Source organism: Callithrix jacchus, chromosome 4 (genome assembly GCF_049354715.1).
Source record: "Callithrix jacchus isolate 240 chromosome 4, calJac240_pri, whole genome shotgun sequence".
NCBI lineage: Eukaryota > Metazoa > Chordata > Mammalia > Primates > Cebidae > Callithrix > Callithrix jacchus.
This window is the reverse complement of record NC_133505.1, coordinates 81,261,947-81,283,120: the sequence shown is the minus strand read 5'-3', so window position 1 is coordinate 81,283,120 and position 21,174 is coordinate 81,261,947. Positions and strand designations below refer to the sequence as shown.

At 38.4% G+C, this 21,174-nt stretch overlaps 1 protein-coding gene across 2 annotated transcripts in view; it reads left to right on the top strand.

Annotated features, from left to right (window-relative positions):
* The window catches only part of IMPG1 (interphotoreceptor matrix proteoglycan 1), a 174,224-nt gene that overhangs the window by 46,499 nt on the left and 106,551 nt on the right, over positions 1–21,174 (top strand). For both annotated transcript variants that reach the window (XM_017971221.4, XM_008994700.5), the window contains 6 exons: positions 286–423; positions 7,893–7,951; positions 11,585–11,605; positions 13,304–13,551; positions 14,889–14,965; positions 15,846–15,924. In XM_017971221.4, coding sequence (XP_017826710.1) covers positions 286–423; positions 7,893–7,951; positions 11,585–11,605; positions 13,304–13,551; positions 14,889–14,965; positions 15,846–15,924 — 622 coding nt within the window. The remainder of the gene's footprint in view (positions 1–285; positions 424–7,892; positions 7,952–11,584; positions 11,606–13,303; positions 13,552–14,888; positions 14,966–15,845; positions 15,925–21,174) is intronic.

Here is a 21,174-nt window from a genome sequence, read left to right as displayed (position 1 = left end):
ACCTGCTTCCAAACGTGGCCCAAATGCATCATTCCTTCTGAGAGAAATTTCAGACTTTCTCTTGGCTTGATACTACTTTCTAACTAGTTTCAATTGAAGTTTAAGCACAAATATTCTCATTAAACCAGTCTAGGCTCTTCTCTAAGTTCTAGTTAAAAGGATTTTGATTCCAAAACAATTAAACCTTCATAACCTGCTTCTTGAGACAGTATCAACATATATTATCTAATATAACTATTTATTTGTGGTTTATGTTAACAGAAGTCCTTTTTTTTTTTAACCCAGGAAAGAGAAACAGAAAGTGTTTCTGAGGAGCAGAAAGTGGAGCTCAGCATCTCTCTGGTAAACCAGAGGTTCAAGGCAGAGCTTGCTGACTCCCAGTCCCCATATTACCAGGAGCTAGCAGGAAAGTCCCAACTTCAGGTGAGTAGACCCATCCTGTGCAACCATACCCTAAGCAGTGACTGAGAGGTGGGAGCCCACATGACATAAGCCCTTAAGGGGAATAGTTCTAACTTCTCATGGCATTCATTTTTAACTATTAAAAAGGAAACAAAAATTACAATGGGCCCTAAAGTGTTAGAACAAATGGATCTCCAGGAAAGTTTTTCACTCCAGCTTTTCTATTCTCAAAAGTTGCAGTGGTCCACACCTGCCCCCTCTATCCACAGTTTCGGTTACCTTGTCAACTGCAGTCCAAAAACACTAAATTGAAATTCCAGAAATAAACAATTCATTAAGAAGGTCAATAGTAGCCTAACATATGCCACAATTTCTATACCATTTACCTTACTTTACCTCCTCACATAGGCATTATATTGAGAGACAGACCCCATTCACATAACTTTTCTTGTAGTATATTGTTACAACTGTTCTATTTTATTATTAGTTATCATTGTAAATCTCTTACTGTGCCCAGTTTATAAACTTTATCATAGGTGTGTATGTATAGGAAAAAAACATAGTATATATGGTATTAAGTACTCTCCACAATTTCAGGCATCCACAGGGTCTTCGAATGCCCCCCTCAAGGATAAGAAGAAATCACTGTGTTTACATTTATATTTTCTTTAAAAATTGGTAGGTTTTGCCGGCCACGGTGGCTCATGCCTGTAGTCCTAGCATTGTGTGAGGCCGAGGCAGGCAAATCACCTGGAGGTCAGGAATTCGAGACCAGCCTGGCCAACATGGCAAAACCTCATCTCTACTAAAAATACAAAACTTAGCCAGGCGTGGTGGCGGGTACCTGTAATCCCAGCTACTTGGGAGGCTGAGGCAAGAGAACCGCTTGAAACCCAGAGGCGGAGATTGCAGTGAGCCAAGATGCTGCCACTTTACTCCAGCCTGGGCAAAAGAGTGAAACTTGGTCTCAAAAATTAAATAAATGAATTTTTTTTTTAAATAAATAAAAATTAGTAGGTTTTAAAATCTCATTTAACTGAAAGACATTATGTAGATGCTTTATGCCAGAATGACCACTATGATGATGGTTTCACTGGTATATCCTTACAGACAAATTCTTCAAGATGTCAGGAATTCACATCTTATTAAATACGTACAGTTTTTTATATGTCATTTATACCTCGATAAAGTAGATTTAAATAAAATAACTATGTAGGCACCAAGTAGAGAAAATGCTGGGTTAAAATATAAATTCTTAAATCATAATACTTTGTCCTTACATAATGTTTCAATTTTTACAGTATGATGCAATTTAAAGACATATTTTTCATGGGTGATAAGAGGAAGGCAATTATATTGTCCACATAATCAATTAATAAACCAAGGAACTTTCCTAAAATGTCTCTTCCATCTCTGACCTTTGTCATGTCTGTCCCTGATTAAATTCAAATGCTTTCAATCCCCTTCAGGATAAACCCAGCTCCTATGCTGCGTGTGGCATCTATATACCATAATACGAGCTCTGCCTTTTTTTTTTTTTAGCCTCATCTTAACACCAGTTTCTTATTATGCCCCTCCTTTTCACTCTAGTTTCCAGGAATGTACATTATTTCCAGTTTTACCCCCTGTTTAGCCTTTACATGTGCTGTCTGCTCTGTCTAGAATGCCCTTCCCCAAGTCTTGTTTTACATGCTTTGACACAGAAATTTTCCTCTACCCGTTCTGTGTGCAGTGACTCTGCTGGGCCCACTCACTGCTTTCACAACACCCTGTCTTGAGATCACTTGCTTATGTGTCTATGGCCTTTGTTGTCTCTATTACTACCTCTTCATTCACCCCACTCATCATTATGGGGCTATGAGCTTCTCCTAGAGAACAGGAGTTGTTATTTCAATCTTTGATGCCTCACCTGCTAATACAGAGTTTGGGATGTAGTTAACTACTTAGTAATGGTTCGCATAAATGCAACTGAAAATAGAGGCATCCATGAGATTACACAACCATGAACTATATTTGTGGACAACAGCAGTGCACATCAATCTTACTCATCATGGCCAGGGAACAAACAAGCCCCCTTCTCATACTTAGAGAATTCAATACTTGCCTCTTCTCACCTGGAAAGGAGATGAATAAATGAAACGTTCTTAACCTCCAACCTGTCTGCATCAGCATTCAGTCAATAAAATGTAGAGTTTTTTCTACAAATTTCAAAGAAAAAGAATCAGCATGGGTCATTTATGAACCAGAAAACTACTCAGACATGGATTATTAGAACAAATGAATTAAAGAATAATTTGTTAACGTTTCCATTTGTTCTTTGGAACATTCTTTTTGGCAATTTCTTAGTATAGTCAAAATATCTTCAAAGTAGGATAGTTTGCCATAGACTCTTCGATGACCTGTTGTCAATTTTCTAAACACCTACAACAATCTGATGTAGAATAATGCCAATATATTGGAATTTTTTTTCAAAATCAGAGTTCTAGTCCTGCCAAAAGTTAGCTCTGAGAATTTGGAGATCCCTGGCATAACTTTTTCACTTAGAAATTAAAGAAGGTGACCTCACAGTTCCTTTCCAAGTCTAAACTGCTGTGTATAGACATAATTGCCAACACTTTTCTTAATGTTTCATATATATTAGCTCATTTAATTTTTCATGCAATTCTATAAGTAATATTTTTTTTTGAGACAGACTGTTGCTCTGTCACCCAAGCCAGAGTACAGTGGCACAATCTCAGCTCACTGCAACCTCCACAGCCCAGGTTTAAGTGATTCTTCTGCCTCAGCCTCCCAAGTAGCTGGGATTACAGGTGTGCACCACCACACCTAGCTAATTTTTATATCGTTAGTGGAGACAGGGTTTCACCATATCGAACTCCTGACCTCAGGTGATCCACTTGCCTGGGTCTCCCAAAGGGCTGGGATTACAGGCCTGAGCCACCGTGCCTGGCCCAATATTATTTCCTCTTTTTATAAGAAGGAACTGAGGAAAGGAAATTAATATGTCCAACAGTGTCATATTTATTAACTGGCAGAGCCAAAATTCCAACCCAGGCAGCCTGGCACCAGAACCCTTGCTCTTAACCACTATGCTCTGTCTCCTATTTTGCCAAATAAATATTTGTGGGGAAAGGACTATTGTATCATCATCAAATGGGCACGTCTTTTTGTTGTTGTTGTTGTTGTTGTTGTTGTTGTTGTTGTTGTTGTTTGAGATGGAGTTTCACTCTTGTTGCCCAGGCTGGAGTGCACTGGCACCATCTCAGCTCACTAAAACCTCTGCTCACAGGTTCAAGCGATTCTCCTCCCTCAGCCTCCCAGGTAGCTGAGATTACATGCATGTGCCACCACATCCAGCTAATTTTGTATTTTTAGGAGAGACTGGGTTTCACCATGTTGATCAGGCTGATCTCGAACTCCTGACCTCAGGTGATCTGCCCTCCTCGACCTCCCAAAGTGCTGAGATTACAGATGTGCACCATGTCATGCAGCCAAATGGGCCTGTCTTTCTACCCTCTGAAAAACTTAGCCAAAGAAGAGTATGTCTTGCCCAGCTGTGTTCCAGAGACCCCTGCCATCAGTGCTGCTGGTTCCATTTGCACAATCACTGATTTCTCTAAGATGGAGCCTCTCTGCTTACATCTGTTCCCTCTCCAGGCTCCCAAGCAGGGGCCCAACCACCTCACAGCCTACCATCAGATAACTAATCATCCCCACCACAGCCCAACGCCTGCATTAGCACAGACATTCGGGCCTCATCAGGAATTAATGGACAGTGCTTTGCAGTAATTTAATTTCCACAATAAACCTAATGAGCAATTTAATACAAATGTCAAAAGGAATCATTTAATTGTTGTCTGAATGCTTTCTCCTGTGCAAACATTCATGAGAACTCAACACGGCTGCCTTTTTATTGCCCAGTTAACATACATTCCTGCAGAATCAGAGAGGCCCCTATGCATTTAGTATTATTAATAAGGTTAACTGTGCACTTAATTAGCAATTTAGTGGTTAGTGTTCCATGACAAGAAGGTCCCCAGAAGATTATTTAGCAGAATTAACTGAGGCTTTTGTCATCTCCTCCCTAGATGCCTTCCTCATACTCCTAAACAAAGCTGATTCTTAATCAATCCCAGACAGGTTCACAAAGAGGGCATAAACATCAGCAATAAATCCCTTCCACCCAAGCCAGTGCCACGGAGCCCTCCTGGAGAGGAGAACGGCTCTCCTCCGCAGTGCTCCCTGTTGCTGATGCTGCAGCTGCAAGCATCTACAGCGCCAGTCCCAGGGTTGATTGACTGTTTTCATGTGTATAACAGCATCTCTGGTACCCCGGAGAAGAAAAACGGATGATTCAGGATCTGAATCTGCTGCTCTAGAAACTGTAGTCCATATTTAAATGTTAAATCCCTGAAGCTGTTACTGGAATGGCATGGCAAATTTCCTGTGGCCCCAAAGCTGTTTGTCCTAGGAAGCCACAGCAGACAAGAAGCATGTATACAGACTTTCCTGCCTGCCCTCAGAATAAAGACCAGCTTTGCAGAACCCAACCTCCTACATTTCTGTTGAGCCCATGGCAGTGTGTGGGTGGAGACACAGGAACTCACTCCCCAGGCCTTCTGCCCCTGACCTCTACAGGGGCCCTCATCCTGTCCTTCCTCCCACTGAGTTTCAAAAGACTTTCTCTGCTCTTTCCAGGCTCCATGCCGTGTGGTCACTGGAAGAAGTAAGGGAAAAATGGGCTCTCAGGGGCTGGTAATCCAGTAGGAAAAGTAGAGAAAAAGCAAATTAATACAAATCACTAACTGCCCGGCTGTGTGCCAGGCACTTGTTACTTATTAGTTGTCATTGTTATTCCTTTTTGGGTAAGGAGACCAAGATTCTGAGAGATTAAGCAGTAAACTCAGGCTCTTGCCGCCAGAAAGTAGCAGAACCAATATTCAAACCCCATCCTGCACAAATAGCTCCTGATCACCCAAAAGCTGAGCTACCTTCATCACTGCAGTTCCTATTATGTTCAGGGAATGAAAACTGTTTTTAATACTGTCACAAAAAAAAAAATATATATATATATAAAATTAGAAGGTAAATAAGTCTGCTGGGGGAAAAAAAATCATGGTGCACTCTAAAGCCCAGTGTAAGTGATTTGGGGATTATCTGTGCATTATTGCTCTAGTCCTTCACACAAATAATGTAGAGTTGGCAGTAATTTTGATACAGTGACAACACAGTGGAATGGTAATGAACTTAGGGAATGAAGAGCTGCACTCAACTCAAACAGAATTTGCTGAGTCCCCACTATGTGAATGGCAATCTGCTAGACAGAAAGAGGGAAGTAAAGAAAAATGAATAAACAAGGCATGGCCAAGGAGCATGACCTCAGTGAGGGAAACTGACATGTACCTCACAGACTCTCATGGCGCATACTGCAATAAGCTCTAGAGTAGTAGAGAGAAGAAATAATTGGACCTGACTTTGGGGCTCTACAAACACTTTTCAGTACAGATGTCTGATTTGGCTTTGAAAATGGGTGCAGTGTGGGGAGGAGGGAAAGTCAATAAGCAGAAGGTGGGAAAAATTGAAGAGAACATAATTCATAGGCACCTGAAGAAATGGAAGTGCATATTCTATGTGGGAATGGACAGGGGTCAGTTTAGTGTCAGTAAAGGACAAGATATTGACCAAGAGGATAATGATCAATAAATAAAATAATTGTATTTTTTAAGTGCATGGTAAAGTACCTGGGGGTGGGGTGCAGATTCTGGAGGGTCTTAAATGCCATTCTAAAGAGTTGGATCTTATTCAATAGGCAGTGCAGCCAGGCAAGGGATTGTCAGTGAAGATTCTAAATAAAAAGATTAACTTAGAAACAAATGTAGTCAGGGAGATACCTACTCCTTCCTCCTCTCCCAGCACACCCAGAAAACTATTTCTTGTCTGACCACTCACACACATAAACCCATTTCAGCAGTGCAGGAGTGGGGATAGGGAGGGTGTGCCAGCCCTGTGAATAACAAGATGGTGAAAACAAAAGACATTGTGAAATTCAAACCAACCAGAGTCAGGGCTACATGTGAGAGGTTGGAGGGAAGGTATCTAGGGATGCTGGGTTTTCTAGTATGGAAGGCAATTTGGGTTCGTGATCCTGTCTGAGACAGAGAGGCTGAGGACAAAGGCAGATTTGGGAAGAAGAGAATGGCTCTGGTTCAGGCAGATTTAGTTAGTGGGAAATGTTGGGATATTTATGTGGAGAACTCAAGACTGTGTATCACTGATCAATGAAGCCACGGGAGAAAATGAGATCTCCCAGGGACAGGAATAGGGAACAGGGAACAGGGAAGAGAGAAGAATGAGATTGGTGTCTGCTCATCTCTTGAGTCTTACCTTTCACCCTGCTTTCTCTCCCAAGCTTCACTACCCAACCACTATCCCTTCCTCTTAGCCTCTCTTGCCTCCCAGTCTCCTGCGGAAAAGCTGGTCCATGGGAGACCATGTCACAGGGTCCATGTCACAGGTCCCCAGATGCAGAGCCTAACACGGCATCTGCAGTCCAGCTTCCAGAAGAAAAGAGAGAGTGAGTGAAGCAGGGAGGCTGAAGGTAAAAACTCACAGGCTCCTTATGTTTAAAGTAGAAAGTAAAGACAGGAATAGGATGGAGCAAGAAAGGTGGAGAGAGTGGTCAGAGGGTGGAAGAACCAGAAAAGAGCAGGGATGCCTTGGAGGGGGAACAAATAATGCCACTGGATTTAGAAAGAGCCAGAGAGACAGTGGCCTGGAAAGAACCCTCCCTTACTGGGAAAACCCAGGAGCAGAAGCCAGGCTGTGGTAGCTTGGGGAGTAGTTAGTACAGCAATTATAAAACATTATGATAACAGGCCTCATTAGTAGGGTCAAATTAATTAAGAACATTGTGATGTCCATGTGAATTTATGAGTAAATCTAATCTATGAGATTAAAATCTATTTCTACCACTTTGTTTAGGTACAGCAGCCATTTTGAACATAATCATCCCTTTCACATTATAGATATTTTCCAAACCATATCATTAATTCAGAAAGTATCATCGTTAAAATATTATAGCTAACTCTAGTTTTAAGTATCGTCAGAAAAATATTACTCTGTGTGTATAAGTAAAAATCCTATAGATAAAAAGTTTTCCTTCAAATACCACCTTAAAGCTATTTTATATTTTATTTAAAGTAACCATTAAAGCAGATCAGAACTACCCAGCTACAGCTTTTAAATAAATAGCAAAATACTTTCCTCTAGGTTTTGGAAATCACTGGGAACAAAGAGTTTGGCCTCCTTGGTTGCTTCAATTTTTCATTTACATCTGATCAATTCGGAGAGATTTTTTAAAAAATAAAACATAATAACTTTCCATTTTCAGCTCTTCCTCTAACTCATCAAAAGTGTTTAGGTTTTTCAGTTAGGCAAGAACTGACCTAGTAGAACCAAAAAGTATTTTATAAATTTCTTTCTCTCTGCAGATGCAAAAGGTATTCAAGAAACTTCCAGGATTCAAAAAAATCCATGTGTTAGGATTTAGGTAAGTAAGATAATCAAACTCTTCTCAATTTATAAATTACTTTCTTCCTATTCTTTTGTAAAAGCAAACTCATGAGGATTATAAGGTCATTTTTCCCAGTTGTTTAGCTCTGCGAAATCCTGGAAACAGAGTACATTTCAGATAAAGGAACTGTCTAATTAGAACATGACTTTAGGTGATTCTTAAGGGGTAACACAGGAGCTGTATTCCTTCCTTCTCTGGGAATCAGAAATACTGCTCTCTATAGAGAGCTCATCTATTGTCCCTGGTCATGTGGTTATGAATGAGCTTCTTAGGAAAATACCTCAGTAGAGACAGATCCAAAAAAAGTAGCAATTAATTGCCTTGGTGTCTGATTGCCTGGTTTCCTATGGGATGCTAAATATCATCAATATTTAAACAAACTACGCTACCCAAGTACCCAAGAGAGACAGGTGAACAATAAAAAGTCATCCTTATCAGGGTAGGAGAGTTGAGAAAATGGAGCGGGGGAAGAATAGGAGCATAAGCAAGACATTCTAAAATATACCTTTTATATTATTCTGACTCATAGTAATCTATTTATTACTACTCAAAAATTATTAAGTTAAAATTTTAAATAAAAAAAGATCATAAGATCGTGCCACACTAAAGAGTGTTTAACCATGTTCTACACCTTTGACACAAGCAGGGCTGTATCCATCAGCATCCCATCATTCTCATATGGGTTGTTGATTTGGGGCAAGAATTTTTATATCTTTTTTTTAAGTTCTCATTATTCAAAACATCTACAGGTGAACTCATAATATGGTATTTTTAACATATGCCACTGGGTAAATGTCAGTCCTGGTATGAGCAGAATGAGATTTCTTGCCCCAAACGAGCTTTGTAAACCAGGGAGAGTGGGCTTCCCCAGAAGGGTTCCTGGCTCCTTTACTGCCTACTATCTTAAAGCAAGAAGATGCACAGAGCAACGGCACCATGGCCCAGGAAAAGAAATAGCTTTGCAGGGAGCTCTCATGGTTTATTTCTTCCAAAGCTATCAGGCCCCTCTGATTTGTATAGCTTCAGAGAAAGGAAACACTGAAAACTGAAAGTTATAAAAGATGAAACCCTTAATATCTACCAAAGCAGACTCGTTTTTCTTTATTTCAAGTTGCTGCTCTGTAGTATTTTCTGTGAAATCAGATGGATTAGAGAAAAATAAAAGTTGATAGAAAAATATTCTGCATAAATGGAAAGGTCTTCTGAATCAACCACTGCAGTGGAAGAACAGATTTTTAATTTAAAGCTGAGGAAATGATGGGAACAGTTCTTTTGGTGAATATTCAAATGTTCATTATCCACCTCCCCTCAATAAATGAAAAACAAATTTTTTAAAAATCTATTTCAGAAGTAAATCAAAATGTTAGACAATGAAATTTTGCAAGGTAACTATTTTAAAGATACATCCCTTGGCACTGAATTTTTACCAAGTGCTTATCTTTGTAAGGATTTATTCTTATTTCTGCCAAAGATGCTTACAAAGTAAGCTTGATCATACTTTCCCAGTGATTTCCATGATGACATGAAGATTTAGTCCACATAAAATATTTTGGCCTTTGAATACAATAAATGATATGCTCATGAAAGTGACAAATTTGTAATCAATAATAATGCTCAGAATATTATAAAGTAAACATATTATTAAGGAAATTGCTTTTTTGTGGGCCAGATCCCTGCAGAAGATCAAAAACCCAGTGAGTCTCCTGGTACTAAATTTCCTTCAGCTCATTTGTATAAAGGTTGATATACAATTTAACAAGTATTTTATCATCAGTGACTTCATTGAATTTGATGTGACTGGGAAATAGGACATGTATCATTAACACAGTTGTGAGGATCAACAATGAAAGGTACACTTTAAATATTGCTTTATCTATAACTCAGCAAAGGTGGAAAACTATTAACAATCATGCAGCTAGTTGGAGGGCATACTCTTTCAAATATTTGTGCACAAAATGTTCATAGCCACTTAATTCTTAATAGCCAAGACCTGGAAATAAGCCAACTGTCTATCAACAGGGCAACAAATTGTCACATATTCTTACCATAGACAACTTCTCAACAAAGAAATGAACTATTGGAATACACAACAACATGGGTGCATCTCAAAGTAACTATGTTTAGTGAAAGAAGCCAAACAAAAGAACATCTTGATTTTATATATAATAGACTCTAGAAAATGCGAACTAATTTACAGTAGCAGGAAACAGATCAGCAGTTGCTTAGGAAGATGAGGCAGATAGGGATAGATGGGAAGGACCACAAGGTGGGATGAGTAAAGCTTTGGGAATGATGAATATGCTTCACGATCTTGATCGTGGTAATGGTTTCACAGATGTATGGCATCAGAATTCTTGGATTGTATACCATAAACATGTCCAGTTTGTTTATCACAATGATACCTCAATAAAACAATTATTTAAAAATTAACAGGACTAGGGTCTTGGCACAGGAAGCCCGGCCTCTTTATAGAACCTCATGAATTACAAACTTGCTGAAAACAAGCAAGAGGCAGGATGAGTGTCTGGCTGGTAGAGAAGGAAGTCTCACCCCACACAGCAGCACTAGTTAGACAGTCATATCCTTGCCTCCGCAGAAGGAAGGTTGTGGCATGCCTGTAGCATGTACATTTCAGTCATGTTGCATCTGGAAATAAAAGTCAGATTAGTTCATAAGTCCCTGCAGAAAGGGCAACAACCCCAATCCCATCACATGTGTAGAGTGTCTTTGGCAGCAAGTACCATTTGAAATGTAAAAAGAGAAAGCTGGACACAGCTACTAAACTGAATTCACACATATGTCCAAAGGAGTCCAAAGTATGTTCATCAGTTTGTTGACTAAATGGTCTTTTCTCACGGACAAGCAGGTGATAGCATGGCAAAATGAGTCAGGCTTGAGGTCAGGAAGGCCAGCGTTGAAACTCTGCAATTCCCATTTGACATTTTCCTTCTATGTACCTGTTGCCTTTTCTGTGAAGTGGGGATTACATTGTTGAAAAGATTAAATGAGAATGCTTGTAAACTCTGGTACAGACCACTCACTCAGTAAATAGGTGGTTGTTTTTCTCGCAAGCTGTCCCATGGTGAATTGGACCAATCTGTCAAAGCTTACTGATTACAACAAATTCAAAAAATAATAGTCAAGAAAACACCAGTTCCAGGATTTAGCCTCAGGTAAATTATCCTCCGGAATAAACTAATCATTTAATGCCAGTAAGAGCTGAGAAATCCATTTACAAAATACTTTTTTAAAATGTTCTGGCACCAGCACCATCCAAAATGTAAAACACAGGATATATTTCCAGCCTCTTTGGGCAGAATATAAAGAAATTAAAGAATTTAAGAAGAAAACTGAAAGTACAGATAATCTTTGAATTAAGGCTCAAATCCTAATCAGAAACATATAATGATGTTTACCTCCTTAGATTCACATAGCTCTCAAAATTCCTGTTCAAATTCTGATAACAGTTTATATGTTTCCTTCAAAGCAAACATAAGAGACAATGGAAGAACATACTTTTTCTTTTATATGTAAAATAATTCATTGAAGTCTCAATAAATGTCATTAAATTTTTTTCTCTTTTGCATGTTTACATCGTGCATGATGAAGACCAAAGAAAGAAAAAGATGGGTAATTTGGACTTTTCTTATGTTTTGAAATACAGTACATATCCCCTTCCCCCAAATTTATATGCTGGTTTTGCACAAATAATTTTTACATATAATGTCTGGGATAAGCCAATTAATTTTTGATGGTTTCTTATTTAAATAGAAGTGATTGAACAATTACCCAGTTGTTTAAAAAAAAAAACTCTCTAACCAAAATCACTATGTGGTATACAGGTAAACATTTTCTTGGTCAGCTGAACAGGATTCTGTCCTACTCAAGGTCTGGTTAGGACATAAAAACACATATCTGTACGGCAAGTATACTTTATTTCTTAAATGCCATTTGTAATAGGCAGATGTCTATTCTGAATACACATGCATGATTGCATGTATGCATGTGTATTCAGAATAGACATCTGCCTATTAGGAATAAAGCAGAGAACCTAATGTCCTCCTTTCCAAGGTCAAGGTGAACTGAGAGAAGGGCCCACTCTACCTTGGAGAGCTCAGTAATAAGAATCCAACTCTGGCTCTGTAATTGACTAGTGAAATAATAAATGATAGACTCTAAATGATTCTATGGTCTGAAAAACCACCAAGAATACACATTATCAGTTTCTGTGGCCTTTAAAACACTTCTGCATCACTCTGTGTAGATTTATGACATGAACTAAAGGTAAAACCTGATTCCTGAGGAGAGAGACATAGTGAATCCTGTTTCATTTTTGCATGCAAAAAAGGTTTGAGTTAATGTCTAGGATAATAAATACACTTAACTGTGTACTGCTTATCTTTCTCTTTTCTCACACCTTCCTTCTAAGATGTTATTTTAAAAGCAGCTTGAGGGAAAAGAGTGTTATGCTTCATTTAAAGTTGTATTTTTTTAATTAAAAAATACTTCTTAAAAAAAAGTAGAAAAGAAATAGCCTTAAGAACTGAACTCTTGACTTGGTTACAACATGTATATACGTACTATTCTCCCACTGCTATATTTTACATTGCTATTTAATAGACCTTCCTAAAGGAGGCTATTAGTAGAAGAAAGAATAATTCATCCTCCTTCCTGATAGGCATGACATGACTTAGAAGATCACAAAATGTAATGGTCAATATCAGCAACTATTGACAAAAACAGTTTTTCAAAAAGACACAGGTGGGTACAGTGGCTCAGGCCTGTAATCCCAGCACTTTGGGAGGCCACAGCAGGCAGATCGCTTGAGCCATGAATTTGAAACCAATCTGGACAACACAGCAAGACCCTGTCTCTACAAAAAAAAAAAAAAAAAATTAAAATTAGCCCACCTCCTTACTGCACTCCCAGCTATGCTGGGAGACATGGCAGAAGGATCACCTGAGCCCCAGGACTTCGAGGCTACAGTGAGCCATGATCATGCCAATGCACTCCACCCTCAGTGATAGAGACAGATCCTGTCTCAAAAAAAAAAAGACCTAAAGTAAAAATCTGTGGTCACTTGATTCAGTTAATTATCCTTCTTTGAGGTGGACTGAACTCCCTGCTGACATTCTATTTTAGAACTAAAATATATGGGTTTTTTTTTCATATTTTAAGTTTCTGATTGTTTTAAAGTGGGATATTCTCTCAGAGCCCATCAGGAAAGAGGTAGAAGCTGTCCTGAAGCTTTGTAGCAATCTAGTGACTCTCTCTACAAGGCATGTAACAATGGCTTTGGGTGGGGAATGTGTCTCCTGCTATCTACAGCTCAAGCTCCACAGAGATGCAACTTACGGCCATCTTTAAGAGACACAGTGCAGAAGCAAAAAGCCCTGCAAGTGACCTCCTGTCTTTTGATTCCAACAAAATTGAAAGTGAGGAAATCCATCATGGGACCATGGAGGAGGACAAGCAACCAGAAATCTATCTCACAGCTACAGATCTCAAAAGGCTGATCAGCAAAGCACTAGAGGAAGAACAGTCCTTGGATGTGGGGACAATTCAGTTCACTGATGGTCAGTTAGTGATTGCTTAGTTCTGAGTTTATTCTCATTTTGACAGAGACTAGGAATATGAATGTCTAATAGAAACTGTCATTTTTACTTAGGTCTTATAAAATCAATCATTACTGTGACAGGAACATGCATGGTATCATTTCTAGCTTTTCTCACTCCCCTGTGTCTCATTTGATGAGTCTTTGGTACCCACTTCTTACCAAGGATAACTCTAGGAGAATCCAGGGGTTTCAGTTCAGTCCAGGTCAACTGTGGACAGCCAGTGGAACCAAGGCAGAGAAAAGAACCCACAGACAGTTCTGTTCCTTGGCACAACCTAAACAGATTCTCTCATCTAGTCAATTGGTCAGGTCCCAGCAAGGAACAGATGGCACATTCAAATTAGTATAATTTGAGGAGAGTTTAGTAAAGGGACCATTTGTAATGGTTTGCCTATATACAAAGGATTAGGAGAGTTCCCTGGGGCTAGAAGCAGCAAGCCTCATTACTACCTCCAGACTTGAAGGGTTCCCTAATGTTGTTGTAAGCCATGCCAAAGACAGCACAAGGAACCATTGATGTAGTCCGTATTATTCAACCTTCTGGAGCAGAGAGTAGCAGGCAGAGGAGGGGAGAGTGGATCTGAAGAAGTCAACAACATCATCAGGATCCTTGGAGGGTGGGGACTCATAAGCCTGGAAATTCTCAGTAGGTTCAGTAAATGGCAAAGTAGATGGACACTGGAAATGCCATTTTAGTACAACATGGCACAAAACTGTCAATTTTCTGCCTAAGATGGGCACACTCTTAACACTAGAAAACTTCATAAAGGTCTTTTGGGACAAGATGAAGAGCCATGGAAATTCATAGGCTAGAAAAGGTCAACTCAGATGCATCTCAGAGACAACCTGACACTTGGGACTTGTCTCTTTTGAGCCCTTTGTGGCATTCTGAGAATCAGGCTTTAGGATGAAAGTTTGCTACAAATGATCATTGGGTCCAGTATTTATTCTAGTCATTTTGTTTCTGATCAGCTTCATCGTATTTTTATCCTCAATAGTCTAGATAATTTGCCGGCCTGCTTGGTCCAAATCCATAGAATAAAACTGAACATCCTAAAAATCCACCCTAATAACTATTCTCGTCACATAAACATGCAAGATGCACACTTTGCATCTGTCCTTCAATATATCATTCAGATTAGTGAACTTTTTTCTATGCCTCTGATTTCTTAATGATTTGTTATACTACTCCCTAAGGACTGGTTATTCCACATAGTTCAACCTGGACTGTTTTATTGCTCCAACTACAAAAGAAAAAGGAAAGATATACTCAAATCTTGTGATTTTTACCCACAGAAATTGCGGGATCACTGCCAGCCTTTGGTCCTGACACCCAATCAGAGCTGCCCACATCTTTTGCTGAGATATCAGAGGTGAGTTTGTTGTCCTTTTGTTCTTTGAATAGGAACAAAGTCTCAAAATCTTCCACCAAAAAGCAAATCAGCTTAAGGACCAAACAGAACAAAATCCCCTTTGCAATGCTAATTATATTCTTTTCTGTTTTTTACAAGCTGCACTTGCTTAACCCACTTTCAGTCTCTGTATTAACAAAATATAATACAACTTGCATTTCAGATATCCCAAAGTTCAAAGTTTCCTTCAATTTAGTTACATCTTTGTTTCAATTAGAATTAGGATGTGCTCCCTTTTTAATAAAATAAACAAATTTTCATGAACTGAAAAGAATAATTAAAGCAGAATATATTATTTAACTTTGACTTTCAGAAATATATATAAACATGATCATACTTCACAAATTTGTTTTTAAGTCTTAAGAACTTACCTATGTATTTATTTATGGGGCTTTGATAAATACAAATGAATGTCTTTAAAAGTAAATAATAAATTCAGTAATAATTTTTGTATTTAATTGAAACCTATGTTTATTTAATTTATGCCAGAAGTTGTCACTGGGGTTTTCATAAATAGAAGTGCTGACTAAGCCTTATTCCCTTCTAAAGCAGAAAAATTCATAACATGATTCACAGAAATTATAGTATCTTAGTTATTAAGTGTATTCAGGCAGATTCAGTTATTCAAGAAGCAATAGATCTTATTTTACCACTATATCAATGGATATTATCCTTTTAGAACATATTTGTATATCAGAAGCTTCCTCTATAGTAGATTCAAGTCAACTACAAAATAGTTTGCTTAAATTTAAATGAAAACTTTAAAATATGGAGTATAGCCCTTCTCCTATACAGACAAATGTCCTTTCTCAACATCTGTCTTTCAAAATTTATTCTTCAGGATGCTACTTTGAGTCCAGAACTTCCTCTTGTTGAACCCCAGCTTGAAATAGTGGATGGCGCAGAGCATGGTCTACCTGGTAAGTTTCTTCTCACAAAGTCTATGTTAGATGACAGCATATTCTTTGATGAATCTTGTTATGATACTGCCTCAAAGACCAGTGACAAAGCCATCCTCAACTCAGGAAAAGCTTCACCACCACCAGCATTTCTAACAGAAGAGTAGTCCATGGAACTATCCTTTCTGCAGAGGAGGACATCCACAGCATCCTTCCTTCAGCTCTAGTTCCCAGTCCCACAGCTAGCAATGGCAGCCCTTTTCTGATGGAACTGGTGAAGGAAGCTGAAAGCAAAGCAGCAAACTGCTGCTCACCCAGAACAACAATCTCCTTGGGCTTGGAAACTGAGAGTCCATGAGGTCCTAAGGCCCAAGTCCTAAGGTAGGTCCTAAGGCCCAAGTCCATGACAAACTGCCATGTCAACGGTGAACTGGGCCTTTCAATCAGTATATGTATTCCTGTGCCTCTTACATGCTGATCATGGATACTGTCTGTTCCGCTACATATGTTTCTTTAGTGTAAATTAGCTGATGTGTAATTGACAACTAAGAAAGAGTATCAGTAAACACAGAAGTCTTGATGATTCACTTTTGCATCTCCACGAAGGTGAATTGTGAGGCAATCGTATCAAACTTTCTCACAGTTAAAGACAAATATTTAGCAACATATGAAGACACTAGGGAAGAAACAACTAAAAATCTTGCAGAGAGCCTTTGTTAGTGCAAAAAATAGCTGATTTAATGGCTCCAAGAACCTCTATTCTTTCTACGCTATAGAGTTCTGTGGTGAAACCACAAGTAAAAAACACAAGACCCAGGATACAAGGCTGATAAGAATGTACTGTGATTATAAGTGCAAATGCCATTGGAGATTTGCTATGACTGGCACATTTAATAAGATTGTTATTGGCCGGGCGCAGTGGCTCACACCTGTAATCCCAGCACTTTGGAAGGACAAGGTGGGTGGATCACGAGGTCCTAAAATCAAGACCATCCTGGCCAACATGGTGAAACCCTGTCTCTACTAAAAATACAAAAAAATTAGCTGGGCACAGTGGCGGGTGCCAGTAATCCCAGCTACTCCAGAGGCTGAGGCAGGAGAATAACTTGAAGCAGGGAGTTGGAGGTTGCAGTGAGCCAAGTGCACCACCACACTCCAGCCTGGGCGACAAAGCGAGATTGTCTCAAAAATAAATAAATAAATACTGTTATTGTTTTATATAGGGCTCTCTACAAAATTCTACAAGTTTCAAGTGGACAAACTTAGCTCTATTTTCCTCATAAACACTATGCAATTAGTGTGCCATTTTACAGAATGCAAGGTTTTTCAGGAATACTTATATGGCATGATAGCAGAATTACTTACACAAATTGGATTGCATTTACATGATTATCGGTGAATAAATGTTATGTTCTTGACACGGTTATTTATTGCTCTATTATAAACCATCCCTAAAGTTCGTAGCCTAAAACAATAATCATTTATTTTGCCAATATATCTGAAATTTGAGCAGGGATCACCGGGAACAGCTTTTCTCTGCTCCATGTTGTCTCAGCTGCTGGGATATCCCAGCTGGTGTTGAAGATCCATTTCCAAGATGATTCACTCACTGGCTGGCAAATCAGTGCTCATCCAGAGCTGCTGGCAGCTGGGGATGGGGAGCCTCATTTCTTCTCTACATAAGTTTCTCCACAGAATTGCTTGGGTTTCACTACAGCATGGTAGCTGAATTCGGAGTGTTCGTATTCTAATATCTTAAGGGCCTAAAAACAACATCGTTTCCTCACATTATAATAGCTAGGCAGCTGCAGAGCCCATCTAGATTCAAAGGGAGGGGTCATAGATCTTCTCTTTTGATGGGAGAAGTATCGAAGACTTTATGCCATTTAAAATTAATCACAATCCACATCAACCACTATTTTGCCATCCAAATCATTTTAAGAGTTGGTTGGACAAAGCAAAACAAAACCTTTGCTGAAATGATTGATCTTAAACATTCACTGAATTATTTTCTTTCATTATATCATAAAACTTTCTTATAAGATCAGCATTTCAGGTAGATTAATAAAAATAATAATATATCTATGATGAAAGCATTGTCATATTTTCAAATTGCTTTACTGTTTCCACTTTATTTATACATTCCTTTTACTCATAAATACACCATAGAACACTAAAGCTGGAAGAAATCATAGAAATAATTTGGTTAACCTTCTGTGTTTCACAAATGAGAAAACCAAGGCTAGAAATGTGAAGTGCCTTGTTCAAGGTCACATCATAACTTGCCACAGAGCCAGGATCATTATTCAAGTTTTCTCTATCTATTATACTATGTTCGGCTTAAGTAGCTCCATCCTTTGCAAAACTTGATTTGCCCTCAAACCACAGCCTCTTCTCTCTCTATTTCACTACTTTGTCGATTTTTCTAAATTATCTAGGCTTCTAAGTCTCTATTATGTCACCTCCTGATCACCACAGGATTTCACCTCTAACCACACAAAACTTTCACAAAAGTCACCGATGACTTCCTAATTGACCAATTTAGCAGTCTCATTTCCATCTTCTTTTCATTTGACATTTCTGGCACAAGGCTCTTGTTAACCACTACCCTCTTGAAACTCTTATATCTGGATTTCCATAAAATGACTCCTTCTGGGTTCTTCTTGTATTCTCTGCCTGCTACTCCATCTCCCACAGTGTGGCTTGTTATTCGATTTTTTTTAATTTTGCTTATTAAAATTCTACACCTTTTAAAAAAAACATAGTGATTTACAGATGTGGATGCAATTTAAAAAAGGTTTTATTTTGAAGAATGGAAAGAAAAATGGAAGAGAAAATAAAATGAACATTACTCTATTAGTGAAATGGAAGTGTTTGGGAATGAGATTGATGTGGTGATCACACAGCATTATGAATGTACCAAATGCCACTAGACATTTACCTTAAAATAGTTAATTTTACGTTTATAAGTTTCACCTCAATAAATTTGTTTAAAATAACTCTGTAGGAAAAATTGGATACAAAATAAGTATCATAGAGTTCTGTAAGTTTGCTTTAGATGGTTCATGATTTGACTCTGAGCTTCTTAACAGGCTGTGTAAGGAGAAAAATACAACAGGTCACCTAACATAGATCTGCATGCTTATAGCATGGTAATTGCTTAAGAGAAAAATCTATCTGATGAATTCTCGTAAGGAGGACAGTCTGGGTTATAGTGGACCATGTCCTGTCCACGTGAACTTTACTACTGTGTAAAACCAGTGTCAGGTGTTTCCTTTAAGGCCCTCCCTGGACATGTACAATGAATGCCAAAGCCCATTTCATTATAGAACTTCCAGTAGGGGCTAGGTGCTGACAGTCTGCTTTAATTCCAGAAATGATTTTGCATTATTTAGATAAATAGCTGTGCTATCTAACCTTCTGTCAACGTTCTGTAAGTAAAAATTATACATCATAATTGATCTTTTGATTTGTATTGAGAAGAGTTATATTTGCTGACCTGGACCTAGAGTGCAAATATTCCATATTGACAATTAAGGGCAGATCCATATGCTTTCATAATCAGCCCAAATGGGAGTAGAAATGACATATCATAATGAAAAAAATGGAAACTCTAACTGGGAAATATTCCTGATAAAAAGACAGTTATACATGGATGGAACACAGCAAAAAAAAAAAAAAAAAGGTTGGGGGAATCTGAACAAGACCAAGGCTTCCTTCCCTCATAAAACAATTCTGGCATTTTCCCATGTACAGATAAAATGAAAATTAGGGCTCCAAAATTCTGCACCATAGTATTACTGAGATAATTTTAGCCTGGAAAATTTTTAAGGTTAGTGTCACCAAACACCCACCAAGCCATTAAAATCTCAGTAAAGCACTCAAAGAAATCTTTCAGCTTCAGCAGTTTAATTTAGTAGTTAATTCTCCTAGATAAAGTACTTGCAAAATATGCCTCTAGGACACTAAATGAATTGGTATGCTGTATAGAATTGTGGGGTCTTCTATTGTTAATATTTTTTAGAGTAGCTGACCCCAAGTCATTCTTTTTTGTAGAGCCAGTTATCTATTAAGATCACTCCTATTGGCTGGGCACAGTGGCTCATGCCTGTAATCCCAGCGCTTTGGGAGGCTGAGGCAGGCAGATCCCTTGGGGTCGGGAATTTGAGACCAGCCTGGCCAATGTGGCGAAACCCCGGGTCTACTAAAAATACAAAAATGAGCCAGGTATGGTACTGCATGCCTATAGTCCCAGCTACTAAGGAGGCTGAAGCAGAAGAATTGCTTGAATCCGAGAGGCGGAGATTGCAGTGAGCCAAGATCACGCTAGTGCAATCCAGCCTGGGTGACAGACCAAAATTCCATCTCAAAAAGAAATCACTCCTATTTCATAAAAATGAGTCACCCACATATAGGAGAAAGTCAATATTCTGTCCTCCACAAAACATGTATCCAACTTTTTCAAAAATAGTATAAATTCATTTGGGTAAAACTTTTTTGTGGTTTGGTTTGGTTAAGACATGTGTAGGTGGCAAAACATTTCTCTTTTACCTCATTAGAATGATCATCTGGTATATCAGGAGAAGTTCTTTAGTGTCCTACCTCCCAAATTACAGAATTTTTCACTTACAACACATTCCATTTAAGATAGAAACCAAGTCTCTTAATAAATTGCAATGTCTTAAGTGAAGAAGCAAAAATTAAGCAGAGCTATTGTACTATTGGATCTTGTTTTGTCTTTTATTGCCCATCTAGGTAATACATTAAAATCAGCACATTTCCAACTATTCTTTATCTCACCTCAGCCTTTGACTCCATCAAAAGGAATCCATGAGATGAGCTAAATTGAATGAACTGAATATAAAACCAAATAGAGCCAGACGGCTCTATTCATTCCTATACTGGCAGTGTCCGGCCAGATGCTATATTAAAAAATAATAAATGTTAAATGAATTAAAGCAGTGAATGAATGAATTTGTATTACAATATCTCCATGAAAGTCAGAGTTTATTGGAATAATCTAGTTCCCTTTTTAATCTGTCTCGTAAAAAGCTTAGCGCCAAATCAATGTTCTAGAAGCATTATTTGGCTATCAATTCTGGTCATACCACTCACCATTGCCAAAATTTGTCATTTATTGTCATGCTGTTATGCCTTTACAGTTATTTTTTCTTGTGCCTATAATACTCTTCCATTCTTCCAGCTTGATGACCTCCAACTCATATTTTAGTTTCAGCTAACCTACCTTCTCTATGAAGTTTTCCCTAACTG